This window comes from Periplaneta americana, chromosome 17 (assembly GCF_040183065.1).
Source record: "Periplaneta americana isolate PAMFEO1 chromosome 17, P.americana_PAMFEO1_priV1, whole genome shotgun sequence".
Taxonomy (NCBI): Eukaryota; Metazoa; Arthropoda; class Insecta; order Blattodea; family Blattidae; genus Periplaneta; species Periplaneta americana.
The window spans coordinates 16,311,570-16,339,154 of record NC_091133.1 but is presented as its reverse complement, the minus strand read 5'-3'; the positions used below and the strand labels follow the sequence as shown (position 1 = coordinate 16,339,154).

The following is a 27,585-nucleotide window of genomic DNA, read 5'->3' as shown; positions in this document are numbered from 1 at the left end:
GTTAATTTACTTCTTGATTCTACAGTGACGAAGTTTCAAACATTGAAGAGGGGCTTAAGGAACACTGGAATAAACAATGGCTCAGTAGAAATATAGGGTTTCCTTAGTCAAGTGTATTACACTAGCTCAAAAAGAATAAATTATCATCGAGTTTGATAATAACGTAATGTCGGCGACTCAGGAGAAGACAAGCGCGGAGTGATAAAAAGGGTAGTTAATAGAGAATGTTACAATAGTGCAATACTTGTACTACTAGTAAGTGGAAATAATGTTTCAGCATACTAGTAGTACAAGTATTGCACGTGTTGTCGTAACGTTATCTATTAACCACCCTTTTCCTCACTCGGCGCTCATCTTCTCCTGAGTCACCGACTATAGTTTTGTCAATCTGTTGGATGTTGAGAAGATATCAAATATCTAACATTACATTACAAATTTGTGTGTATCATTATATTGTTACAAGATGAGTGACAGCATGAGCAATCAAAAAAGAGGAAGAAAAGGCCAAGGTTCTATGCAGTCTTCTTGGAAAAAATCCGTGCTTCAGTGAAAGCATACAAGAAATTATTAATTTCGTTCAAAACACTCGCAGGTAATTAAGGAACAAAAGTGCTTCTTAAGAAACTCTTGCAACAACTAAACTTCAGATTTCGAAAGCTCAGTGGATCAGAATACGGACAAACCTGGAGTAGTGATGACACGAACAACCCTCTATGGTTTTAAAGAGTGAACTGAGAGCTATATTTTCAGGAAGGAATGAATTTAAACAATACTGCCTCCTTTCTGCAGTTTTTAGTTACATCTGAGCTCAGAAAAGGGATTTGCGAGATAAAATGGATTGCCTAAAGGATGAAAATAAACTCTTTTATGAAAATCTCCCGCAATATATCAAACATAACATATCTGGCAGAATAATGGTTCACTCATGAAAGATTTATTTCATGTAATTTAGTATTTACATTGCTTTAAGAAAACTTTATTCTTGTTTGAATAAGTATAGGACGTTACTTGTTGTATGCATGAGCTAAAGAAAATAATCTGTTTCCATATTCATAGTTAGTGCAGTATAGTTCAAATAGCCAGTTACATTCCATTCAACAAAGCCACATTTCGCAGTGTTTGATTTTTAATCATATTTTTCATGTCTTGAATCAGTGTGAATAAGAAATAACATGATAAACATGTAAAATTATATTACTTTAATAAAATTTTACCAAGTACATTGTATGATTAAAAAAGTGTTTCCAAGATTTTTTTTTTTTTTTTAGAAACTAATTTTTGTTACTTGGTCCATAATATATTTAAAAGTCTTCAATTGTTATCGACTCCACGGTGGTCTAGTGGCTATAGCGTTGGCCTTATAATCCTGTGGACCCGGGTTCGAACTTTGGTGTACCCGCTATTTATAACTTGTGTTGGGCAGTCCGCAGTCCAGGTCACACAGGAGTTTCCTCCGGGAGCTCCAGTTTCCCTGTGGAATCCAAACATGTCTCCATAATCAACTCATCTCATCGTGGATGTAGCACAGACCAGCCTCCTATAGCGCACTTTGCGCAACGACTCTGTCAGTAAATTAGTCTACATATTGGTGAATGACGTAAGTCAAGTACCCGCGATTAGTTAAAAAAAAATAATAAAAAATGTTCTCGTCTTTCTTCTGATACGGGTGGGGTAATGGTTTACCTTAATTGGCAGACAAGCCATCATGTACCAGTATTACGAGGATATCCAGTCAGTTGTGTTTGTCTGTTGATCATGACTCAAGTTTGTACCTATTGAGTGCAATTTCTATCGCAATGCCAAGATTATCCAACTCTGAATATCCTGATATAATTTTAATTCACGAATTGTAATGCCTTTATGAAGAAAGACGATGATCATCCTTAATTTAGGAAATAAACTGATGACGAGAACAGAATATCACTGCAAAACGTGTATTTGGAAATTTCTCACAAATAAAATTTAAATGTTATGTTTTATTTAACGACCACAGTGGTTCCAAATACAAATCTAGCAGGACAAAATTAATAACTCTCCTCGTTTCTAACAGATTTTCATAAAATTTTGTATACAGGTTACAAATGGCATTTTGCATTTGCGTGTAAACTCTGATTAAGATTGGATAAAATAAACCACCTTTTCACAGGGGTTGAATTTTAAAGAATTATAATAATTTTACAAAACTGATTTTCGCAGAGATTGGAACGAAATCAAAAATGCATTATATACTTTCTATTTAATTTTAATGTGTGAAAGATGCTAAAAATACACAACAGTCGTACATATTGAGTCAAATATCATTTAATTTTTTTAATAAAATAGCCTACATATTAATACAATTTTAACAAAACCACTATAGGTCGCTCCAGGGATTTTGGCAGATGGATTTTCTTAATGTGAACTGGAGAGCGAGTCCTCACCGCTGCAAGATCGGCTGTTATCTCTGTCGCAGTGGAATGGGTAGGACATAGGAGTAAACATGCACGCCCGAGTATTTGTGCACTCTGGACAGTCACCTCCAAAAACTAAACAAATATTACAGTAGTCTATATGTGTCTTTGGTATTCCCAACAAACTCGTTCGATTAATTAAAATGTGTCTCAATGAAACTTACAGCAGAGTCCGTATAGGCCAGTTTCTATCTGATGCTTTTCGAATTCACTGTGGGCTAAAGCAAGGAGATGCACTATCACCTTTACTTTTTAACTTTGCTCTAGAGTATGCCATTAGGAAAGTTCAGGATAACAGAGAGGGTTTGGAATTGAACAGGTTACATCAGCTTTTTGTCTATGCGGATGACGTGAATATGTTAGGAAAAACTCCACAAACGATTAGGGAAAACACGGAAATTTTACTTGAAGCAAATAAAGCGATAGGTTTGGTAGTAAATCCCGAAAAGACAAAGTATATGATTATGTCTCGTGACCAGAATATTGTACGAAATGGAAATATAATCTGTTATATATATATATATATATATATATATATATATATATATATATATATATATATATACATACATATATATATATATGTATATGGAAATATGTTAATCCTTAGTCAATAGATAAGACTGAGTTTTACGAAATACGAACATTAAGGGATGGAAAATGGGAGGCAGTAATGATCAAAATAATTATACCGATTTCTTTTTTTTTAACCAGCAGACGTGCATTCTTTAAATTTAAAACAAAGATTCACTCATAAAATTGGGTTAGACTATTCATCTCATCTCTCAGAATTGTTTCTAAAATGTATAAGGAAAGTAAAATAATTCAATTTCATGTAGGCTACTCCCTTAAAATAACTTCAGTTTTTTTTTTTTTTTTTTTTTTTTTTTTTTTTTTAACTTCCGAGTAGAGATGAGAGAGAAAGAAGTCGACGATTTTAAAAATTCACTAAACTACATTTAACTAGAGACATAAAATTTAAAATGAAGGTTACTCTCTACAATATTGGTTAAATATTCTTAGATTTTTTAAATACCATATCCTAAGGTACCGTACTGATGAAAAGGCAGAAGGGAGTGAGAAATCTCATGTCATCCGATCTCGATGAAAGTCGATATCTGGGGATCTTTGCGATCACAGAATACGAATAAGGTATTATTTAGTCCAACTTTGTCCCTAAAGTGGTGGAGTGGGACAAAAATGGGTGAAAAATTAAATTAGATATCTTAGGGGTTTTCGAGACAAAAATTACGAATAATACAATTTGTGCGAATTCAATATGCCAGTTTCAGTACTATGAATTATATTTTTAAAAACTAAACATCGGATATCGCACAGGTAACACATGTATAGTATTTAAGGGGGTATATAACACCTTTTGATAGTAGGCCTATACATTTAGTAAAATCCAAAGTGTAATTTCTACATATTCTGAATGAATGTTGTGCTGGAATTTAATATAGTCATCAGCCAATACCTCTAGATTAATAAACAACTCTTTAGAATCCATAAAATACAGTATTTATTGTGAATGATAATTATATTTTTCAATTGATGCAATTTGTGCAGGGAAAAATGGTTTCTCCGATATTTTGTACGATTTCGAATATTTTAAAATGCTTTCTTCTCTGTTCTATTCACTATGTGCGCGTGAAGAAATTATTGCCCTTGTAATATCCATTAAAATCCTATTTATTATACTCTTATATAAATCTAACTTCCGCAGCATGCAATTTTATCCAATTAACCTAATTATATTTTGATTCTTAAGAAGAATCGTAATTTTATTAACTTGAATTGTCGCACCACCAATAGACGATCCCTAGATTATTACTGGACAGATCTTGTATATTGATCTGGTAAGGATAAGATTATATATATATATATATATATATATATATATATATATATATATATATACATATATATATATATATATACATATACATATATATATGCACAATGCAATGCTTTTTCCTTTTAATTAAGAATTAATTTAATTTAGAAAATGTAGGAGACGTATTGTAAAATCATTGCGAACGGAAGTCATTTACATTTATTAAAGGTATTCTTTGAGTAGGACTGTACCGTGGTGTGTTTCATAATAAGGATAATTGATATGAGCTGCTGTTATGAAAATATGAACGACTCAGAATGTTATCGCATCTCATTCTCGCAGCTGACACAAACAATATTGGCTCTCCTACTGGAAATGTCATCGAGGTCATCTGCCAAAATCGGTGCCTCCGACTATACCTCTGGTTAAATAAACCTACATTTGAAAGATTTACAAATATTTTAGGGAGTTGTAACTATTAATTTTCAAACATAATCATCATCATCATCATCATCATCATCATCACCATCATCACCATCGTGATCCTGCAGCAGTCTCAGTAGGTCTACAACAGAAGATACGCTTTTTCTATTCTTTTGGCGTTAGATACGAAGACTGCTTACGATCGGGCCATAGAAAATTCCATCAAATCCATCGTCGTATCGGCTCTACAAAATTTTCGCATGTGATAAGCTTATTCCCTGAAATTCTTGTAATATTTATATCGGATTTCTTGGGGTTCCTCGGACATCATCCCAATAGAAGTATGGCTTCCTTTACCAACTGCGCACCATGAATAATTATTTTATGCACACTTTGCGGCATATAATACCACATATTTCTGGATGTATAATTCTACAGTGCCCAAATAGTATTTTTTTCAAACTCTCCAATATTAATGCTGTACCCACTGGCGATTGTTTTAAGCAGTGGTCGGCAAAGATTACGTCATATAAAATTCAGCCCGGAATACATAGCAAAGGATAATGTAGGAGAGGAGGATGTCCAGATTGCTTAACGTTGAATGAACAAGTGTTGGCTAAAGGGAGGGAAATCATGCCTTACCCCTCCGCCCTGCTTGTACATTAAGTCGCGAGTTACGAAATGACGACCATTGGTTTTAAAGATGGTGCCAAATCTCCGAATTAAGCCTTCATCTACGCCAGTTGTTTCTGATGCCAAACCTGGATCTTCAAAGAACCTCGGCGCACTAATCCCATCATTAGTCGTACCAAATTCTGGTCTGGGAATGTCGACAAGAAGTCCCATTTCTTTACGTAAGCGATCTTGTTTTCTTTTCTTTCATTCATTTTCGTGGCTCTTTCTGAGTAAAAACTTAACACTTGCTTTACCATTTCTGCTGCATCAGGCCTATATGTTGATCTCAAATCCATTTCTGCGATAAGAGCAATCTCATCAGTCAAGTGTGTTTCCGCCAAAGGCTTCAGCTTCTTCTGACTTTTCTCAGCACATTCATGAAACGGCTTTCGTGGACGATCTTTGTTATTTCGTTGCTAGACACAATCTATGTTTTAAAAAAGTCATTTTAACACTTAACCAATCCTTGTATTTCCTTAAGAAAATTTTTTAATACATAGAGGCAATTGGTCCATTGTTCTTTAAGTTTCAGTCAGAATTCTGCACTAATTTACGATCATGTCCCTCAGAATCTCCTAAACCAATTTAATTAATACATACTCAAACACACAGGCTAACCTTCTTAAAATATTATTTTCTTTTCACGAAATGTCAACTAGTTCTCTTCTTAGAATTCCGTCCACCATCATTAAAATATAAAAGAAAGGAGAAGGTGGTTGAAGTTGGTTATAAAACCTTTATAATTATTTACCTAAATGACTAATGTAAATGCTAAACCTGCTTTGACAGTGGCCTTTTGTGGCCTTTGCTTTTGCGGGCCTGCTACAGCAAATAAAATTTTAAAAATTTTCATGGAACACTTCTCTGTGTATTAATGAGTATTATAACTAAATAAATATAATTTCGAAAATGCACTAAAAATGTTTAGAAATACCTGTAGTTTTATTCATCGAAACTCGAAGGGGATTGGCAATATATTATATATTCACACATCGATGTTCCGAAGGTAACTTGCCGGGCGATGCTAACGAGAATAGAATGTCTGTGCTGAACACTTGACTTCTACCTGCTTCTGCGCAGACCACAATAATTTTTATGGAAAACTGAATACGAATCGTAGATACACGACTATTTAGGATTATAGCACTGCAGTATTTATATTGTTTTGAAGCTCAAACATTTATACCTTTTGTCCAATCAGATTTGAGTTTGGAACCATTGTGCGATGCTCGCAACTGCAGAGGTTATATCAGCATCGCCGGATGTACCGGAATTTTGTCCCGCAGAAGTTGTTTTACATGCCAGTAAATCTACTGACATGAGCCTGTCGCATTTAAGCACACTTAAATGCCATCGACCTGGCCCAGGTTGGAACCCGCAACCTTGGGCATAAATGTTGAAACTGCAATTAATCGTGTTTCCAATCATCCAGTCTTATACGATATGAGTACCATAATATACAGAGATAGCCTACCCATAAAAAGGAAGTGTTGTGGAAGTTGGTGAAATTGTAGGCAAGATTGTTAAAGTATCCGTATTTCAACATAGGTATTCTATGCAGTATTCATATAAAAAATGAACTTAATATTATTAGAACAGGGACAGAGTGCAAAGGGACATCTTCCCCAAAATTACAACCTTCAAAATGGCTGACACCACTCAACACTAACTTCGCATTGGAAGTTTCATCGCCCGTGTGCTGCTGTTCGTGGAATTTTAGGCTACAGGACTGCGAGAAATTTAATAGAAACAAAACATTTGAAGAGATTACCGCCTGTGTGCCGCCGTTCATGCTATCTTAGGCTATCCGACTGCGAAAAAATGTCACATCGCATTCGAAAGGTTTTTCGCATGTGCGCCGGGGTTTATGGTTTCTTAGTTACTTGATTGCGAAAAGCTATTACCTTACATTTTTTAAGAAATCGTAATGAAGCGTGTTTTGGGACTAGTTTTAAGTTGATTAGTTTGAAGAATATAGTAACCTATATTATTTATAACTAAAGTGGTATCTCAGTCTTGCGAAAGAGAGCGCTTGCTCGGAAAATAACAGCACAAATAAAACAATACATGACTAATATCATTTAGTTCTTCGTTAGGTACTACAAAAATAAGCTCTAAATCTATCTCCAATTCAATATGGTTAAGCATTATTAATGGCTCCAAAATTAGTTTGTGCTCTCAAATTTTCTCATAGCATATACTTTCAATAACAAAAGGGGACAATGTTCGCTGTAAGGAAACCACTAAGATAACATTGAACGCTGTTATTATCGCAAACGCTGTTCGTTTGGCAATGATCGCCACAGAGAAACCATTGCCTTATACCTGAATGCGCGGTGACTTGTAAGGTTGAGTTCATGAATTTTCAGTTCTCTTTGTGTGAGAAACAGTTGCCACACGAATCACACCTGAATGGTATGTAGTCAATGTGATTTGAGTGCCTAACTTATTAACCTTAACTTACGAGAGAAAATCGTTTTACAGACACAACTTTAAAAGGTTCCTCGATTGTGATAGCATCCATGAGGATTTAGCTTACAGGGCTGAAAGACATAACACAGACATCGCATTACAAAATTTTCTCGTCAATATGTTTGTATATATTTAGAATAGTATTCCAAGACAAACATGTTTCAGAGAATACAGATTTGAAAGAGTTCTCGTTTGCAGGCATTCATGGCCTCTCGGGCAGCTTGACTCCGAAAAACACTCGAACTTCGCATTTGAAAGGTTTCTCGCCTGTATACCGGGGTTCAGCGAATTTTAAGCGACACGCCTGCGAGAAATTTACCAGAAACATCACTTTTTGAAGGGCTTATCGCCTGTGTGCCGCCGTTTATGGTATCTTAGGCTACCGGACTGCCAGAAACATATGCCACAAACATCACATTTGAAAGATTTCTCGTTTGTGTGCAGACGCTCATGGCTTTTTAGATTACAAGACTTTGAGAAGCACTTACCACACACATCGCATTTGAAAGGTTTCTCGCCTGTGTGCCGGCGTTTATGGTTTCTTAGGTTACTCGATTGCGAGAAGCACATACCACATACATCACATTTGAAAGGTTTCTCACCTGTATGGATGCGTTCATGAGTTTTTAGACTACACGATTTCGAGAAATTTTTACCACAAATCTCACAATTGAAAGGCTTCTCACCTGTGTGTATGGGTTCATGTCTTTTTAGGCTGCTAGAGTGCGAAAAACAGATACCACAAACATTACACTTGAAAGGTTTCTCGCCTGTGTGCAGGCGTTCGTGACGTTTTAGGTTACTCGGATTCGAAAAACATTTACAACAGCCATCACATTTGAAAGGTTTCTCGCCAGTGTGCCGGCGTTGATGGGTTCTTAAGTTACCCAATTTCGAGAAAAATATACTACAAACATCACATTTGAAAGGTTTGTCGTTTCCGTGGAGACGTTCATGGCATTTTAATTTCTTCGAGTCCGAGAAACGCATACCACAAACACAACATTTGAAAGATATATAGTTTGTGTGGAGGCGTTCATGCCATTCTAGTTTATTCCACTGCGTGAAACACATACCACAAATACCACATTTCAAAGATTTGCGGTTTGTGTGGAGTCGTTCACGGAGTTTTAGTTTATTCCATTCCGAAAAACTCATACCACAAACATCACATTTGAAAGGTCTGTCGCCTATGGGCACGCGTTTATGGATATTTACGCTACACAATTTCGAGGAACACTTACCACAAACATCGCATTTAAAAGGTTTCTTGTCTGTGTGCAAACGTTCATGGCTTTTAAGGTTACAGGACTTCGAGAAACACTTACCACAAACATTGCATTTGAAAGGTTTCTCGCCCGTGTGCCGACGTTTATGGTTTCTTAGGTTACATGACTGTGAGAAGCTCATGCCACATACATCACATTTAAAAGGTTTTTCGCCTGTGTGGATACGTTCATGGGTTTTTAGACTACTAGACTTCGAGAATTGTTTACCACATACATCACAGTTGAAAGGTTTCTCACCTGTGTGTATTGGTGCATGTCTTTTTAGACTACTGGATTGCGAGAAACAAATCCCACAAACTCTACACTTGAAAGGTTTCTCGCCTGAGTGGAGACGTTTATGAGGTTTTAGGTTACTCGGATTGGAAAAACATTTACCACAAACATTACATTTGAAAGGTTTCTCGCCTGTATGCCGGCGTTGATGGGTTTTTAGGTTACCCGACTGTGAGAAAAACATACCACAAACATCACATTTGAAAGATTTCTTGCTTATGTGCCGGCGTAGATGCATTAAACATGCCGAATTCGAGAGACATATTTTAGACACTCCGAACTCTAATTTCTTCTTATCTTCATGAATCCGCACAGGTGTTCCCGAGAAAACTGAATTCTTGGGAATTTGATACAAAGTCGCCTTCTCTTCTTGTGCAATACCGCCGAATTCTGATGTTATAGTCCTTCCATTGGTAGCTGCAAACCTAACGAAAATATTACCGTTAAAGTCTATAAAATAATCACGACAAATATATATTGAACAATGATTGAATACCGAAATTACAACAAACCTGCTTCACTAGGAGATACATTACCATTAGAGATATATCGCTGTAAATAATTTATTGACAAATGTTGGAAGTACTAAAATTGTCTCAATATTTCGACCTACACCTATACAGCAAATGTTATAAGGAAAACATGTTTGACAACACTTCATTGACTTTCTTCCTTAAGAAACTTCTCTGTCCAAGTCACCTGCGATTTCAGCTCACATGTAAACAATTTATTTTTAAATAAGTATATTTATAATCAATGGTAATAAATTAACTTTTGAAGATTCTTAAAATCGAATGATATTACCGGAAAATGCAACTGACTTTGGACACAATTATTTTATTAGGAACTGTATATTTATAATTTAAAGGTAAAACAGAAATTAATGTTTGAAGGTCCTTAAAAGCAAATGAAAGTACATTCTCATCTTAATATTACAGTCTCATTCTCAGAAACAGGAAAACAGGTGTTTGAAAATTCATGACCACTGCCTTAGGCGAAGTACAATTATTAACGTTCGCTTTACGATTTTTGGACCCCATCGTGCGATTGTTCCCAAATATGGATTGAAAATGTGTTATAACTTATTTTATGTTTTATTCTTATCCTATATAAACTATTTTGCTATAATTTGTTTATTTTCTCACTTTAAAATTAGGAAAACTTAGAAGGGGAACATTAGCTAGTAAGCATTATCATGACAAAATTTGTACTGGCATAATCTGGAACTTCGTATTTGGTGTTTTCCGAATGTTAAGCTAGTAACAATTGTTTCAAAGCCTTGCAACAATGAAATTCACAATTATAAAAGTATATAGGCCTATTGAATAAGATTTGTTTCTCTGCTTCGTTAATAATACTCGCAATGAAGGACGAGAAGAAGATAAACTTGCTCAGTTGAAAAAAGTATGTGAGATGTCTGGAGAAGATATTGGACATGCATACTCTCCTGTTGACTGCATTACAGTCGATAAGCAGCTCTTACCTTTCTGTTCCACTGTACATTCAAGGTATTTATCGGAACCAAATCCAGGATATTTGCTATAAGTGTGAGCATATCCAGATGCAAATGCGTATCATTATGGTAACATGCAACTATACACATGAGGGAAATCGGATGAGTCTCCAGAGAACAGACAAGAACCAAGGGAAGAGAAATGTCCAAGAACTTATATATAAGCTCTCTATAAGACAAAACGAAGGATAACAACAGAAAACTTCACTACAAGCTGTAATTTGGCAGAAAAACATTCAGCTCAAAACCTAACCCTCACTGACACCATCAGAGAAAACAAAGCTGACATTCCCAAACCGATCACAACAGGAAAAGAAAGAGAAGTTTATTCTTCTCTTTGTGGGGTGTCATAGTGATTCAACTGACTTATATTCCAAGAGAAAAAATACTATCTTGCGCTACTGCCATCAGACTGCTTTCTTCCTGGAGTTTCAGGCTCTGGATTTCCCATATTAGCGACAATTTTTCCTGCAGGAACATTTATTTTTACCCTTTTTGCCTTGTGCCAGGAGGTATCTCTCTGTTGTTAAGCTCCCTAAGGAGTTCTTAAAATGTAGAAGTTTCATTCGCATTCCGGTTATGGTCTGAGGATCTCATTCGAGAATGTGTTTTAGAACATATTCCGGACTATAAAGAAAAATTCTTCGGGCGCGGGTTCGATTCCCCCTTGGACTAATTATCTGGTTGGGTTTTTCCGAGGTTTTCCCCAACCACAAGGCAAATGTCAGGTAATCTGTGGCGAATCCTCGGCCTCATCTCGTCAAATACCATCTCACTATCACCAATCCCTTCGACGCTTAATAACCTCGCAGCTGATATAGCGTAGTTAAATAACCAATTAAAAAAATTCTTGTTGCCTTAATTCCTGAAGTAAGGCTTTTTTCTCCTTTTCTTTCTTAATTGATGGTAACTAGGTATTTTTTCAATAATCGAGGGACATGCTTTTAGCAAGTGTTTGCTTGCTTTTCAACTTCCACTTAGAACATACGTATATCCATTTAGATTTTAAGCCCCTTTAAGCATGCAACATGGAGGGACTTTTTAAAATGTGTGCTATTAGGTAGCAAAGGTCAAAATCTAACGCTTTCCTTGCAGAAAGATATCACTTGTAATGGCTGGCCAAGATGTCGCTGCTTCAAACTTTTGGAATTTCGTTTGGGAAGGTTCGAAAATATTATAATGTTATTCTGAAATAACATTTTCAAACAGTTCAGTTGTAAACCAATCATTTCCAGACCTTCTCTCTTCAGCCCCAGTTTAGTCCAGCTTTCATATAAGTGTTCTATCTTATAAACTATGTATGAATGCAACCACTGACCACAATTAGTTCCTGAAAACATTACAGAATATGACTGCTTTGATGTGTCAATAATTTTCACTAGATGTTTAGAACTTCTTTTACAAATTATTATTTTTTGTCTAGGATCATCTGTTAAGTTTCCTCTGTCGTAATTAGTAACTACAGTGAATTTGTAAACGTGAACGGTTCAGAGAGAAACACTTCGAATGGATTCAAAATGGTAGTTCATAATTTCTTAGGGAGTTACAAAGACTTCAATTATAAAGAATTTGTACAAAATATGTTGGCATTTCAAAATCTTGGGCTGCAATAAGAGTATAAGGTTCACTTCTTGCCTGGCAATCAAGATTATTTTCCTGAAAATCTAGATGTTTTTAGTGAAGGATATGGAAGATTTCAGCAGGATATTATAGAAATGGAAACTAGATACCAAAGGAAGAGAAGTGTGAATATGATGACTGATTATTGCAGGATGATTCAGACACAGTCCTGAAGGTGTTTCAACACAGTCAAGAAAATGGAAATTCCAAACACAATGAACTCTCTATGTGAAGACTCAAATACCACACTCACCTTTCGGTAGAAACTTTGTTCTCCTCTGCTGTTACTTTAATTCTTGGCTCCTCATTCACAGTGTTCAAGTCGCTCTGCTTTTCCTAAAAATACAGAGCAAATAAAAGAGAAAGATAGCACAACTTACATTAACAAAAGCACATGATTTTAGATGCCACAGAACTGAATTTAAATTGTATTTGGTTCGAGTAAAATTTTAGTTAACATAAGTCAGTTCTTGACGCAATTTTTCATGGGGTACTTCTTTTTCTTAGAGAACAGCGTTTTTCAACCTTTTTCGACATGTGGTACACTGAAGATTAACTTAAAATCTCGCAGAATTCTCATATAATTTAATGTTGTTGTTCCCATTCAAGAGGGGATTTTGAGGGGTTTAGGAGCAAATGAGATCTATAAAATACAAAATACACTAGATAAATATAAATGCATTAATATATTTTCAATTTTATAAGCATTATTTTTGTCAACATACGGGGGCAAATGATAACTGGTGAAAAGACGTATGTTGCAAAAAAGATTGACAAGACAGGTAAAATGCATATTGTGCACAAATTGAACTAACACAATTTTTGTACATTTTTTTTTCTGAAGTTTATGACAGGAATGTAAAATTTAATGACAGAAAATTATTCCTATGTAATATTTGCGTGATAATTATGGTATTATGCATGTTTACTTAATTTATTATTTAGGAAATACGAAAACATATTTTATCATTACATATTTTGCTAAGGCATTAAATGCACAATATATTTTCTGTCATAAAGACAAGTAAAATACTATATTTTTTAAGGTTGCCACAATATTCTAACTATACTGATCTGCCAAACCTGAGCATGAGTCATTCTCTTCTCTGCAGCTGGCATACCCTCACTGTGTTTATTCAATGCTGATATGTGTCACGTTCAATGAAAGTAGACTGCTAAGAATTCGCTTTTTCACTACTATTGTCACTTTTACTTTTCCAATTTTGGCTACAATAATCTTTATTGTTTTAATTTTTTCGCGGCACACCTGTGGATCATTCGGGTGTGCTGTGGGATGCTACTAAAATATAGCAATTATAGAACAACTATTTGAATACAGTACTGTAGCAAAAATTATTTATGCACGAATAATTCAATATCTAGTCATGAATTTGGCGAATTTTTAAGTGGTTCATTTTAAGACACTTTATCAACTGCTAAGGTTATATAACATCTGAATGACCTGAATGAAGGTCATAAACTAGCGAAATGAGTCCAGGGTCCAACACCGTAAGTTACCCAGCATTTACATTTAATGAGTCTAGGGACAACCCAGGAAAAATCTCAACCGGGTAACTTGTACAAACCCAGTCTGCTAGCTTCAGGGTCAGACATGATAATTGTTACGCCACATCAGTGGACGAAATTCGTGAAGTCCACCTTTTTCTGACAATGTCTAATACTAACTCTTTGTATTGCCAAAAATTTTAACATTACCAGGTACTTATGGAAGATTTCAGCAGGACATTATAGAAATAATTAGTTGGATTTTGGTAATATTTCTGCGCTCATAATCCAAGCAGTTAGCAAACATATTCTAATGATAATTTAATTTTGCGCATATATGGATAGTATTGATAATATTGTCTAAAGTAATCAATATATTATTATGATGATGTACCGAAATACATCCGTGCAGATATTCTGCGTCATCATAGTTGAAAGATGAGTGGAACAGAGAAAAACTCTCCCCAGCACCAGAATTTCAAACTGGGTTTTCAGCTCTACGTGCTGATGCTCTATCCACTAAGTCACACCGGATTCCCATTCCGATGTTGGATCAAATCCTCTCAGTTTAAGTTCCACCTCTTGGGTTCCCTCTAGTGGCCTACCCTCATGCACTGCGTCATAGATGTATGACAGTGGCACAATGCCACATATGTGCAGAGGTGCACTCGTTATGAGTGACTAAGTGGCCGGGATCTGACAGAATAAGCGCCGTCTTAAATCACAAAGTGATTATTTTTCGCACATGGCTCATTCTAAGAAAACCTGGGACAACAGTGTCCGTCGTCTTGGGTATAAATTTGGGGCCTTCTGTTTAATTAAAAATTATTCAGGAGTTTTAGACTTATGCTCAAGAATAGTACACATGTAAATTTAAATAAAAAACTAACATTTTATAGAAATATCAAAGTGAGATACCAGCAAACATTAAGAAATTTCTCATGTCCCAGACTACATTTTCAGGTATGTATGTCGTCATAACAGATCTATTATTCTGATTTTTTATGTTTTATATATATATATATATATATATATATATATATATATATATATATATATATATATATCAAATTATGAACAAAAGAGTGCTCTGGAAATCTAATGTATACTGTTACTATGAAAACATTACATTTAATATTGTAAAAAATTAAATGAAAAGTGTCCCATACATTTATGTGTCATCGGTGCAACGAAGGTTTATAGCACTTGCTACGTAATACCCATAGTGATCACCAGTTTCGTCAAGATGTAAACAGCTTCCAAAATGGCTGAAGAGTTGATATAATGTGTCTGTATGTAAAGCGTAGATGATGTTTATTCTGTCTGACAGATGGTGAGTAGCAAAATTCATGTCATTGGTGCAACAGGCTGGGAATGAAGATAGGTTTGACTTACAAAGCCAGACATTCCACTATGAAATTCCCCACTCAAAACTAAAGAAACAAAGCACATAGCTAGCAAGACCATGTGCTGTTGGTTGTAAAAATTGAAACTAAACACAGGAAAGTCATTGGTGCAACAGTCATTGGTGGAACAGTCGTTGGTGCAGCAATTATTCCTATCTAACACCGTTGCTGCACCAATGATTAACTGAGTTTTCAATGACGTTATGTTTGATAACAACTTCGCAAAATTAGTTACACTAACAAAATTTCAGTATCTATGAATTTACAAGAAAGGTGCCTCCAAAAAAGGACAAAGGGTTGAAAAGGACTCATAGGTCATGCCTCAGCAGACAGCGGAGGAATGCTGATTCTGTGAAGAGAGAGAAATATCTGCAAAGAAAGAGCAGAATGTATAAAATGAAGAAGAAGCCAATAGTTGAACTTCGGAGAGGGATAAAAGGCACTAACGACAGCTATGGAGGCACCAACGATGGCTGTGGAGGGATAATATTGCAACATACAGGGCGAAGAAAAAAAGCGTGATTGAGCACAGGTACCACAGTCAGCAGCTTCAGGGAGCTCCATTTCCAGCAATCCTGCTCCGTCATCCAGAACTACTACACCCATACGAGAAAGGGTTCACCAAAGTCTTTTGGAATTTCTGAGAGGCAGGGCATGCCTGTGGAGCTCCTGATGGTATTGGTGACACAATAAAAAGAGCAGCTGACACACTGATCATGATACAGATATTACAACAGCTAAAACATTGTATAAGGAACTAAGTGAACGCACAAGTATCAAAATTTGTTTCATACTTGGCCAGACCATCGTCAGTGCTTATGCCAATGTTCCAAGCCTTGCAACAATTCCACAAACAATGAAGATTCATCAAATTGTCAGTGTACAGAAATTCGCTGTCCTATGTAAAGAACTTAGTTGTTACAGATGTCAGTAAACTGTTCTTCTTTTAATATGAAAGATGTATTTGCTTGTCATACTGAAATCCCTCACAGTTCTGAGCAGCTAGAAACTGGACTCCTCCAGTCTATTTAAGGTGTAGATAATGAACTCATTGACAAGTAGGTAATTTTTCATTATGAGGGTAATTATTACCCTGGAAAGGTACAAGATATTGATGAATTGCACATTGCAATTAAGTGCATGCATCATTCTCGAGGCTACGTGAACGAGAACAAATTATTTTCGCAAAAAAAAGTTGACCCCATGTGGTATGACCATAGCAATGTGGTTGTAACTCCAATCTGGTCATATAGAGATTCTTCAAAGTTTGTGGCAGGCTTTGCTGGCTACTGCTTTACAGTAATGTAACTTTTAAATACTTTAAATACTTTCAATATTTTTCTGTACTTTCCTCATCCAATTTTCGACAAAATATTTTTGTTTTACTCTGGAATTTTTGTAATATAATGCGAAGGAGGATTTTGTGAGAACCATTTATTTCTTTCTTTCATGTTCCAGTAATTTAAGCCATGTGCTTATACCAGTATGTGACGAGATATGCACAAGTCATCCGGGAAAGTATTTTTATTTTCGTCAATAACATTGAAAGTGATTAATTCAACATTGTAAATCCCTGCTACAAAAGTCAATGTCAATGGTGCAACAGGCATGTCATTTGTGCAACATACTTATTTGTTTTGTAATTGAAAAATAACTTCGACTTTTAAAAATCAGTATAACCATTATTTTTCCTGTCATTTATATGTATGTAGCTTTAATTTAGAATATTGAAATTTCACTTTCCAAACATTCCCTACTTTTTTTCTTTCTGTTACCAAATTCCCATATTATCTTATAATGACCCATATCATATTATTATGATGTATCGAAGTACATATGATATTTCCGTGCACATATTCTGCATCAACATATGATGAAAGATAAGTGCAACAGAGAAAAATTCTCTCCGGCACCAGGATTTGAGCTCTACGTGCTGAGACTCTATCCACTAAGACACACTGGATTCCCATCCCAATGCTGGATCGAATCCTTTCAGTTTAAATTCCACCTCTTGGGTTCCCTCTAGTGGCCTACCCTCATGCACTGCCTCACTGATGTATGACAGTGGCACAATGTCCACATATGTGCAGAGATGCGCTCGTTATGAGTGACTAAGTGGCGGGATCAGATGGAATAAGCGCCGTCTTAAAACACAAAGTCATTATTTTTCGTATATCATATATAATTACACGAAGTACATATGATATTTCCGTGCAGATATTCTGTGTCAGATCCGGGCCACTTAGTCACTCATAACGAGTACACCTCTGCACATGTATGGACATTTTGCCACAGTCATATATCTATGACGCAGTGCATGAGGGTAGGCCACTAGAGGAAACCCAAGAGGTGGAACTTAAACTGAGAGGATTCGATCTGACATCGGGATGGCAATCCGGTGTGGCTTAGTGGATATAGCGTCAGCAGATAGAGCTGAAAACTCAGGTTCAAATCCCTGTGCAAGAGGGAATTTTTCTCTGTTCCACTCATCTTTCAACATATGATGACACAGAATATCTGCACGGAAATATCATATGTACTTTGGTACATCATAATAATATATGACATGCGAAAAATAATCATTTTGTGATTTAAGGCGGCACTTATTCTGTCATATCCCAGCCACTTAGTCACTCATAACGAGTGCACCTCTGCACATACGGGGACATTGTGCCATTGTCATGAATCTATGACGCAGTGCATGAGTGTAGGCCACTAGAGGGAACCCAAGAGGTGGAACTTAAACTGAAAGGATTCGATCCGACATCGGAATGGCAATCCGGTGTGGCTTAGTGGATAGAACATCAGCACGTATACCTGAAATCCGGTGCCGGAGAGAATTTTTCTGTGTTCCACTCATCTTTCATCATATAAAGTAATCATGTTTAGCTTTATAATTTCTGCCATGCAAAATTATGAACTATACTACTATACTAAAGCTCCAATACATGGGAATTCTTTTCCTTTGAATATAATGGTCATTATATCTTAGAGATAAAATTCATTAGAAAACTCATTCAACCATTTCATCAACTTGAAAACCTGACCGAGAATTTTAATTATGTTGAAGTCTACCCACAACAAGTTCAAGAAAATTCAAACACTTCATACAGTCTCTTTCTTTTTCCTTTTCAATTTATGCTTTTTTTTTTTTTTTCTTAAATTTAGTGCGCCTCCTATTAGAAGATACCATAGACCATGGCCTAGTTGGCCTATTGGGAAATCCGACCCTGGGTCCAGGGCACCAAGACATTCCTCTATCAGCATTGGAAATCTGTAGCACCTCCAAGATTTCATCTGAGCGTACTTTTAATTATTTCAAGAGATAGATGTAATGATGAGAAGATATATTTCAATGCTATACATGCATGCTTAAACTGTTTTCTGTTAAGAAACGTACATAAAATAAAGAAATTGCTTGAACAACTATTTTACCGATTAACTACCGATATATGAAACAATTGAGAATGAAATTTGATTATAAAAATTTAAGACACACGAAGGTTTGAACCAGAGACTTCTCAATCTGTAATCGAATACCCCACAACTGAGCTATGCTATCTCATGGTTTTAATGTGACAAATCTTTCAATAACAAATTGAGAGAGAAAACGGCATTGGATAGTTGACGGAATTATCTCTATAATCTACCAGCATAGATGAAGGGCTATCTAAAACACAGTTATGACACATGTTAGAAGAGCTGCCTTGTTTCGCAAACATCTCTACTCACGAAATAAACGCCACTGTCAACACTTGTATCGTAAATAACTATTGTAAATAAAACACTACTCTGCTTATTATTGCTAAGTTTGTGTCATACCGCATGAGGAGTGAAATGTTTACTAATAAGAAGAGGCTCAAAGGCAGCGGTGTGACACATCCTGAAGGAGGCAATTACGAAGTTCGGACTGAACAACGTTCGGACACTAGCTGGCACAATCATAGTGAACATCGGTGGAACCAAGAGATGTGTGACCTGCAGCTGTCACCTCAACATGTAGACATCGGGAGTATACATGACACAAGGTCTAGTTCTGAATTATTCCTTACTAGAACTGATAAATTTACTTCATCTTCTTAGACTGTTAATGCCAGATTTAAGTGCATTTTAAGAATTTTAAGTTTTAAATTTAATTTTAGATACCAGTCGTTGTTTTCTAACTAATCAGCTACTTTTAGTTACTTTGTTTCTTAGTTTTTATATTGGCAACATTAACTTAGTTAACTGGAATGTTCCAACTACCCCTAATGCAAGCAATCCCTTCTCCGATTTTCCCCTCCCACATAGCATTTCTTTGACCACACTGCCAGCTCTAGCACCCCGTTACTTTGCCCACACCCAACAACCTCGGACCTGCTAAGATGGTCAATCACAGCTTTTCCAGCCTCACTAAAAATCTCTCACGTCAATAGTCAGAGTCTCCTTTGTCATTTCCATGAATTTTATTCAATCTTCGCACCCCTTCAAATTAGTGTGATTTTAGTAAGTGAATCCTGGCTGAAGCCAACCTTACCGTCATCCCTTGTGAAGTTAGATGGCTATACTCTTGTTCGAAATGACAGAGTAGGCAAGGGAGGAGGAGGAGGCATAGCCGCTTACATTAGAAATGAACTGAAACCTAGGGTTATATGCCAGTCTGCTTCTGAATACTGTGGTCGTCCAGAATTCCTTTTTATTAAAATTCAAACTAGTGTACAGAAATGTCTGATATGTGTTATATATAAAGCCCCTAAAATCGGTTATCTCTGTGATCTTGAAAATGCTCTTACCGACACTCTACCTTGCTATGAACACGTCATTCTTAAGGGTGACCTCAACACTGACCTCATTATTAATTCTACCTCTGCCACACAGCTTAAAAATATGTTCCATATTTGTAATATGTCTGTTCTCCCCCGCCAACCTACACACCATACCAGCACATCAGATACTCTTCTAGACTTAATTGTAACATTGCAGCCACAGAGAATACTGAAACATGGACAGTTACCTGTTCCAGGTTTATCTGCACATGATTTAATCTTTGCTGAATACTCATTGCAGTGCGCAAAAAAAAAAAACCTCTAAAATTTTAACATACAGAGCCCTAAAAAAATATAGATGTCACAAAGCTCACAGCCGACGTCATTCAACTTCCCTGGAGTTCTATCTGGAACTTACGAACCGTAGATGAAAAAATCGACACTTTCAATTCTTTAGTATTGCAGTTGTATGATAGAAACGCACCTACAAAAACAAAGTGTCTGAAGTGCTGTCATGCACCATGGCTCACTGAATCATTTCATGATCACATAAGTAGAAGAGATGAAGCCTTTCGTAAATTTAAACGCAATAAAAGTGATGAAAACTGGCAAATATACAACCAATTTAGAAATCAAACCACACAAATGATACGTAACTCCAAACTCCGACACACCCATAGACTAATCGAGCTGTCCACAAATGCACGTGAACTATGGAACAACTTAACAAATGGGGATAGGACAGAATTAGACGCCAACAGATCCCATCAACATTCCTCTAGATGTACTTAATGACCATTTTACATCCGCTTCCACTTCACACCCCAATATTGACCTGAAACAACAAGCCATTGATGAATTTTCAACCGCTCCTATCCCAGACAGCGACAAATTTTATTTCACTAATGTCACTGATCTAGATGTAAAAATAGCACTACAAAGGATTAAAACTAAAGCTCAAGGCACAGATCGCATTAATATTTTGACATTAAATTTGATTTTAGATATAATTCTCCCTACCTTGTCTCACATTTTCAAAGCTTCCCTCATCACCTCTACCTATCCACAACAATGGAAAAACACCCTCATTCATCCACTTCCTAAAACCGCCAAACCAATGACTGCAAATGACTACAGACCAATTAGCATTCTTCCCACACTGTGGAAGGCCCTAGAACGCATTGTTTACGAACAGCTGACTGCTTACCTTGGTACACACAATCTAGTGGACACCTGTCAATCAGGTTTTAGAAATCACCATAGTACGCCTACTGTTCTACTCAAGATCTCTGAAGACATTCGTGAAGCTATAAACAGACGTGAAATTACTGTATTGACACTAATTGACTTCAGCTGAGCTTTTGACACTGTCGACATTGACAATTGATTTCAAAGCTAAGAGAGATTCATCTTTCTGAGAGTGCAGTCACATGGATGGAATCCTACCTTCGCGACCGCCAGCAATGTATATATCATGATAATCGTTCTTCTTCTTCTTGACGGCACGTGAGAGCAGGTGTCCCTCAGGGATCTGTACTAGGTCCTTTGCTTTTCACTCTATATATTAATGACATTTCTTCAGTTCTGGAGCACTGCCAATATCATATGCAGACGAACTTCAAGTATATATATATACTCTCGGCCTGATACTCTTAATGAACGTTTGTCGAGCCTCAATGACGGTCTTTTGTCAATTAATAATTGAATCGGTCGGAGCTAAAAGGAAGTCAAAATATGCAGTTTTGAGTTATGCAACAATTTGAACAACAGAAGTCATGCGCATCGAACAGAGGAAGAAGGAACTAAGACTTTTAAATATTCTTTTGTCTTCTATAACTTAAAAATTTAATATTTGTGTTATTTTGTGGAATGTTTTTGCTCCTCCTGAAAAGTTGTGAAAAGTGACTTAATTCCTTTTAGCTCCAACTGATTCAATTGGGCAAGAAAATTTGGGCTAAATATCAATCCAGATAAAACCCAAGCTATTCTCTTGGGGCAAAACAGCCTTTTATCCTCTATTAATATGAACACCCTTCAGCCTGTCTCTCTCGACAACAAAATAATTCTTTTCAGTGCTACTGTAAAAAACCTCGCCATCTATTTCGACTCTAATATGAACTGGAATAAGCAAATCAGATATATCTGTAGAAAAGTTTTCTCTATCATGCATTCTTTGAAAAGCCTGACAAATTTCCTTCTCACTAGACTCAAACAAATTCTAGTAACAGACCCATGTAATGCCTCACTTTGACTATTGTGATGTTTTATATAGCGACCTAAGTGCTGAACTTTCTAAAAAACTTCAACGTGTACATAATGTCTGCATCCGATTTATTTTCAATATCTGCCGACATGATCATATATCGGAATATTTTCTACGACAATCCTGTTTCCGCTTGCAAGATCGACGTTTAGTACATTCTCTTTGCCTGCTATATCGAATTACACATGATTCCAAAACCAACTACCTTGCCTCTCGGTTTACTCTCCTAGCTTCACATCATAATCGTAATACACGTTCACAGCACAATCTGTTGCTATCAATACCACGTTACCAGACATCTCTGCATTCAAGTTCTTTCTCAATAGCCATTGCCCGCTCATGGAATTCGCTGCCGCTGGAAATTAGGGGTATCTTAGTCCTCAGTTGTTTAAAATTAGGTTGTTTAGAAATATTTTAAATGCACAGAATTAGTTTTATTAGGTATAATTATTATTATTATTATTATTATTATTATTATTATTATTATTATTATTATTTTACACAGTCATTACTTTATTTTTCCATTAACACTAATATCTAGGTAATTGTCATTGTCTCAATGTAACACGTGCTGTGCTGATCATACTAATTATACTGTTCCTTTAGTTGTGAGATTATATTCATATGTATTAATTCTTTTTTTTTAAGTTAATACTTGTATACTAGAATGTATTTTCCTGTTTGTGATTATGTATTCAGTCTCTTTTTTGTATTATATATATATATATATATATATATATATATATATATATATATAATTTTAAAGTTAATACTGATTGTGTATATTGTGACAGCCACGTCGAGTGTCGATCACGTGTCCCACACAAGGGGGCGCGCGAGAAGACATGAGGTCCGATAGACGAAGCGAGCTCCATGGAGCTCTGAGGGCGCGGCGCAGAGGGGAGACGAAACGATGGTCGCTGCGGCAAGGCGCGACATAAGGAGACGGCGACCGCGGCAGAGAGGGGGAAGTAATGCGCCTGCGACTGAGGGGAGAAATCCAGAGATTTCGAGAGGCGCCATCTTCTCGACATCTGCAGAAATTTCTAGCATCGTACTTTCCCGAAACTATGGTTTAGTTATAAATATGACACATGAGTGAACTTGGGCAGTTAGTTGCAGTCGTTGCTAGTTTTGGACAGCAAGGCAGTCTTGTGTAGCAGTGAAGCCAGCTTCGAGACCGGAGTTCGACTTGAGTGTGTCCGCAGTTGTGTGAGCGTCCGAAGTCCTGAGTTCGAGTGCAGTGGACCGCAGTTGGGGGACCTGAGTTCGAAGTTCAGTGGACTGTCTCTGAAGGTCTGGGGTTCGAGATACTGTGAACTCGAGTGACTGAGCTAGAATAACTAGCCAAGGCAAACGAACTGTGAACTGAGAACTGACAGTTCTGATTTGTAAATAGTTCTTTGTGAACATTAGTTAAGATTAGCAGTACATTGTTGTTGTCAATAATCCAAGTAAATTGTCATTGTCGTCTGTGGAGTGCAATAACGAGTACTGTGTTACTGTGTGGAGTGGAAATCCCACTGTTGACGGGAGTGTTTACATTCAATTATAGAAAGTGATTATTGTTGTTTTGAAATAAAAGTTACATTCTTGTTTTGAATTAAAGTTACAATATGTATTTAATCTCTCCTTTTTACTTTATTATGTTTATTATTATTTTTAAGTTAATATTTGTTACCGGTATGTATATTTCTGTATGTGATTTGATCCTGGTTGAGTGGAAGAGAAGGCCTGATGACCTTAACTCTGCCAGGGAAAATAAAACTAGTATTATTATTATTATTATTATTATTATTATTATTATTATTATTATTATTATTATAACCTTCTGTATGTTAAACGTATGAGCTTAAATGTAGCCTTCAATTTATGGAAAGAGTATATCAGGAGTAGACTTTCAAACAGCAGTTTGTACAAAATTAGAAAAATTGCTTCAATATAATTTTTTATGTGTGTCTCCATATTACACATATGATTTTGGCGTCAAAATGCAGTAAGTTTCAAAGTTACATTGGCATGAATTTGGTTTGGACATTTTTTTTCCGTACAGCAAATTTTTGTATTTTTCTTGAAAATAGAAAGTGTACAAAACTGCGTTTTGGAAGGTCACGCTTCATATAGATAACATCAGTCATTAAGAGATATTCAAAGTGGTAATATGAAGGGCTTAAATATATATAGCAAGATCTCATTTCTTGCCAAAAATAACTGTATTATGATTGAAAGAATTTTCTTCAAAGCTTAAACAAGAGAGCTACATCGCAATTTACATTTAGGCTATTCCGAAACAGAGAAATAAACACTAAACTTTCCTAGATAGCTTTATTATCCTCACTATCAACCAAAATTCGCTATCACCATAGTTATAAAGAGAAGGGTTCTGTGACGAACAGAATACAAGCTAAACTTTGGAAAGAAGAGCCACCACACCCAATGAGCTCCACTCACCTCGGCTTCACACTTCACCACGGAAAAGTTAATAGGCAATATAATTTCTTCAAATTTTATCTCTGATGTGTGATTGTAGCTGTCGTCCAAGTTTTCCTCCTTTATTTTAGTCACGTGCAGATCAAATAAATTCCCTTCCTGCAAAACACAGAGACATTCTTACTGAGTAGGCTAATATATTACAATGTGACAGAAATTGGGTCTACTTGTCAGTGCTTCAATAGCTACTTGTGGCGCAGACAAGAAATTATGGAAATAATTGAAGGAAAATGGATAATAGATTTTAAAAGTAAAATATGTCAGAGAAGGTAATACTTCACTTATGATCTCGAATAAAATGGAGCTAAATCTGTGCTGGGATTCAGTTCCCATTATGCTGATATGAGATAAAATATTTTCATTACAGTGACTGTAATATTTCCTTATTCAATTTGGATATTTTATTTTGGTACTCAACATTCTCCAGAAATAAATTTATAAAGTACATTTCGACTGAAAAAAAAATCCTAACACATACTACTGGCCTTAAGTGAAATGCCAGAAACATGACTACTTTGTGGCACATCAGCACAACATTTAATCAAGGCGCAGTGCAATTCATGACAATTAAGTTGGCGAACTTGCCACCATGTGCTTACGTTAGCAGTACAATCAAACAGCTCTGTAAGATTTTATAACCTTAAGCAAACCTGCCTATATATGTATATAATTGTATGTTTGTAAGTGAATGATAGCTGTCCAATGCTGTCACTCAATATTGTAATGCACTGCAGCCAAATAAATAAAAATAAATAGTAATACCGGTATAGGAATGAGAAAGTAGACAAGGGGTTAGAAAAATGATATTACATCTGGTGAAGGATTTTCCTCTTCTTTAATAGCGTCATCACATGGCTGTACTGCCAGAGGGTCGACCTCGGGTTCCGTCTTGATAGCATCCATTACAACTGAAAGAACAGTGTCAGAAAATTACCCAGTTGCTGTTAATATAGCTTCACCTGTGACGTGCGTACTTCAATAAGAATCACTGCGATACAGAAGAGTGATTAAGGTTAGGCCTACTTACTTACTTACTTACAAATGGCTTTTAAGGAACCCGAAGGTTCACTGCCGCTCTTACATAAGCCCGCCATCGGTCCCTATCCTGTGCAAGATTAATCCAGTCTCTATCGTCACACCCCACCTCCCTCAAATCCATTTTAATATTATCCTCCCATCTACGTCTCGGCCTCCCTAAAGGTCTTTTTCCCTCCGGTCTCCCAACTAACACTCTATATGCATTTCTGGATTCGCCCATACGTGCTACATGCCCTGCCCATCTCAAACGTCTGGATTTTAAGTTCCTAATTATGTTAGGTGAAGAATACAATGCGTGCAGTTCTGTGTTGTGTAACTTTCTCCATTCTCAAGGTTAGGCCTATACATTAATTAATTTAGGATTGAGATCGTAATTGTCAAATGCAATTATTGACGACACATTTTCTCTATTTATAGCTCTATCATTATTTCCATAGTGACAAGCACATCCACAACATTGTAAACTCTACGTAAGAAAGAGTGAACTATTCAAAACGAGACACAATCTGCTGATATCATTTTCTTTCAATCTTGCATTACAGTAACATTTTAACACACATCTATAGAAACCAACACAATATTGATATGCTCCGACTAGCTTGAATGATAACAGTGCTTTCACTATGAGCCCAAACAGATGCGTTGTTAAAAGCTAAGACTACTATGGCGATTACATTCAAATCCTTTTTTGTTACATTAATTTTGTCGTAAATATTATGCTAGGTTACAGAGGAAAGCTTCAATGCGATGAAATACCGTCAAATAGCCAAACTTGGAACAATGGTTTAACTTGGAACATTGTCATAGGGTAGTTTCGTTTTGTCACAGTGGCAAAATAATCTTCACTTGTTACTTTGTTGTGCAGCACATTGGTTCTATTACAGTTGTAATGTCAGAGTGGATATTTTGAACTGAATTAAAAAGGTAAGTGTGATTTTTGTTCTTTATAATATAATGTAGATTTTGATTAACAAATATGCGTAAAAAACTTATTTTTTTTCAGTGCATAAAATAATGCAAGAACTTTGAAGTTATGTTTCTTGAGTAGTGTGATTATCACTTGTTAACAGTAAAAAAGTTGTTTCCGAGCACTATGGAGAAAAAAAAATTAAGAACCTAGGCAATAAAAAAGCAAGAGGAGTGGACTAACTTGGAACATAATCGTTTGAGTGTTCCAAGTTAGCCAAGTATTTCCAAGTTATCCTGTTTACCAGTTCCGTCTGTGTTATAAATTAATATATTTTTTTAGTTTCTTACTGTTTCGTTTTAAAACCATATTTCTAAACACAGTTTGTTTATTTTCCAGGAATATATAATGGGGAAAATATGTACAAAAGGGTCTGGAACCCGCAGATACAAAGATTATGATGCAACTTTGCAAGAAGCATTGCATGACATCAGCACTGGTAAACACACAACAAAGCAGGCTATGAAAAATATGGCATACCAATATCTACATTAAGCAGAAAGAAGAATAGAAAGAACACAAAAGCCATAGGGCGTTCATCAGTTTTGTCTCCTATGCATGAAGAAAATTTGCTTGTGGGACTCATTACATCAAGTGAGTGGGATTATCACTTCACTC

The 27,585-nt window shown here is 36.1% G+C and overlaps 1 protein-coding gene across 4 annotated transcripts in view; it reads right to left on the bottom strand.

The window, feature by feature from the left end:
* Positions 1-6,949: 6,949 nt before the first annotated feature.
* Positions 6,950-27,585, bottom strand: part of LOC138692724 (zinc finger protein 665-like) — a 55,990-nt gene continuing 35,354 nt past the window's right edge. For all 4 annotated transcript variants that reach the window (XM_069815904.1, XM_069815903.1, XM_069815906.1 and 1 more), the window contains 4 exons: positions 25,773-25,870; positions 24,924-25,061; positions 12,806-12,888; positions 6,950-9,844 (listed from right to left, as the gene is read on the bottom strand). In XM_069815904.1, the coding sequence (XP_069672005.1) occupies positions 8,185-9,844; positions 12,806-12,888; positions 24,924-25,061; positions 25,773-25,865 (1,974 nt within the window). In that variant the 5' untranslated portion in view covers positions 25,866-25,870 and the 3' untranslated portion in view covers positions 6,950-8,184. The remainder of the gene's footprint in view (positions 9,845-12,805; positions 12,889-24,923; positions 25,062-25,772; positions 25,871-27,585) is intronic.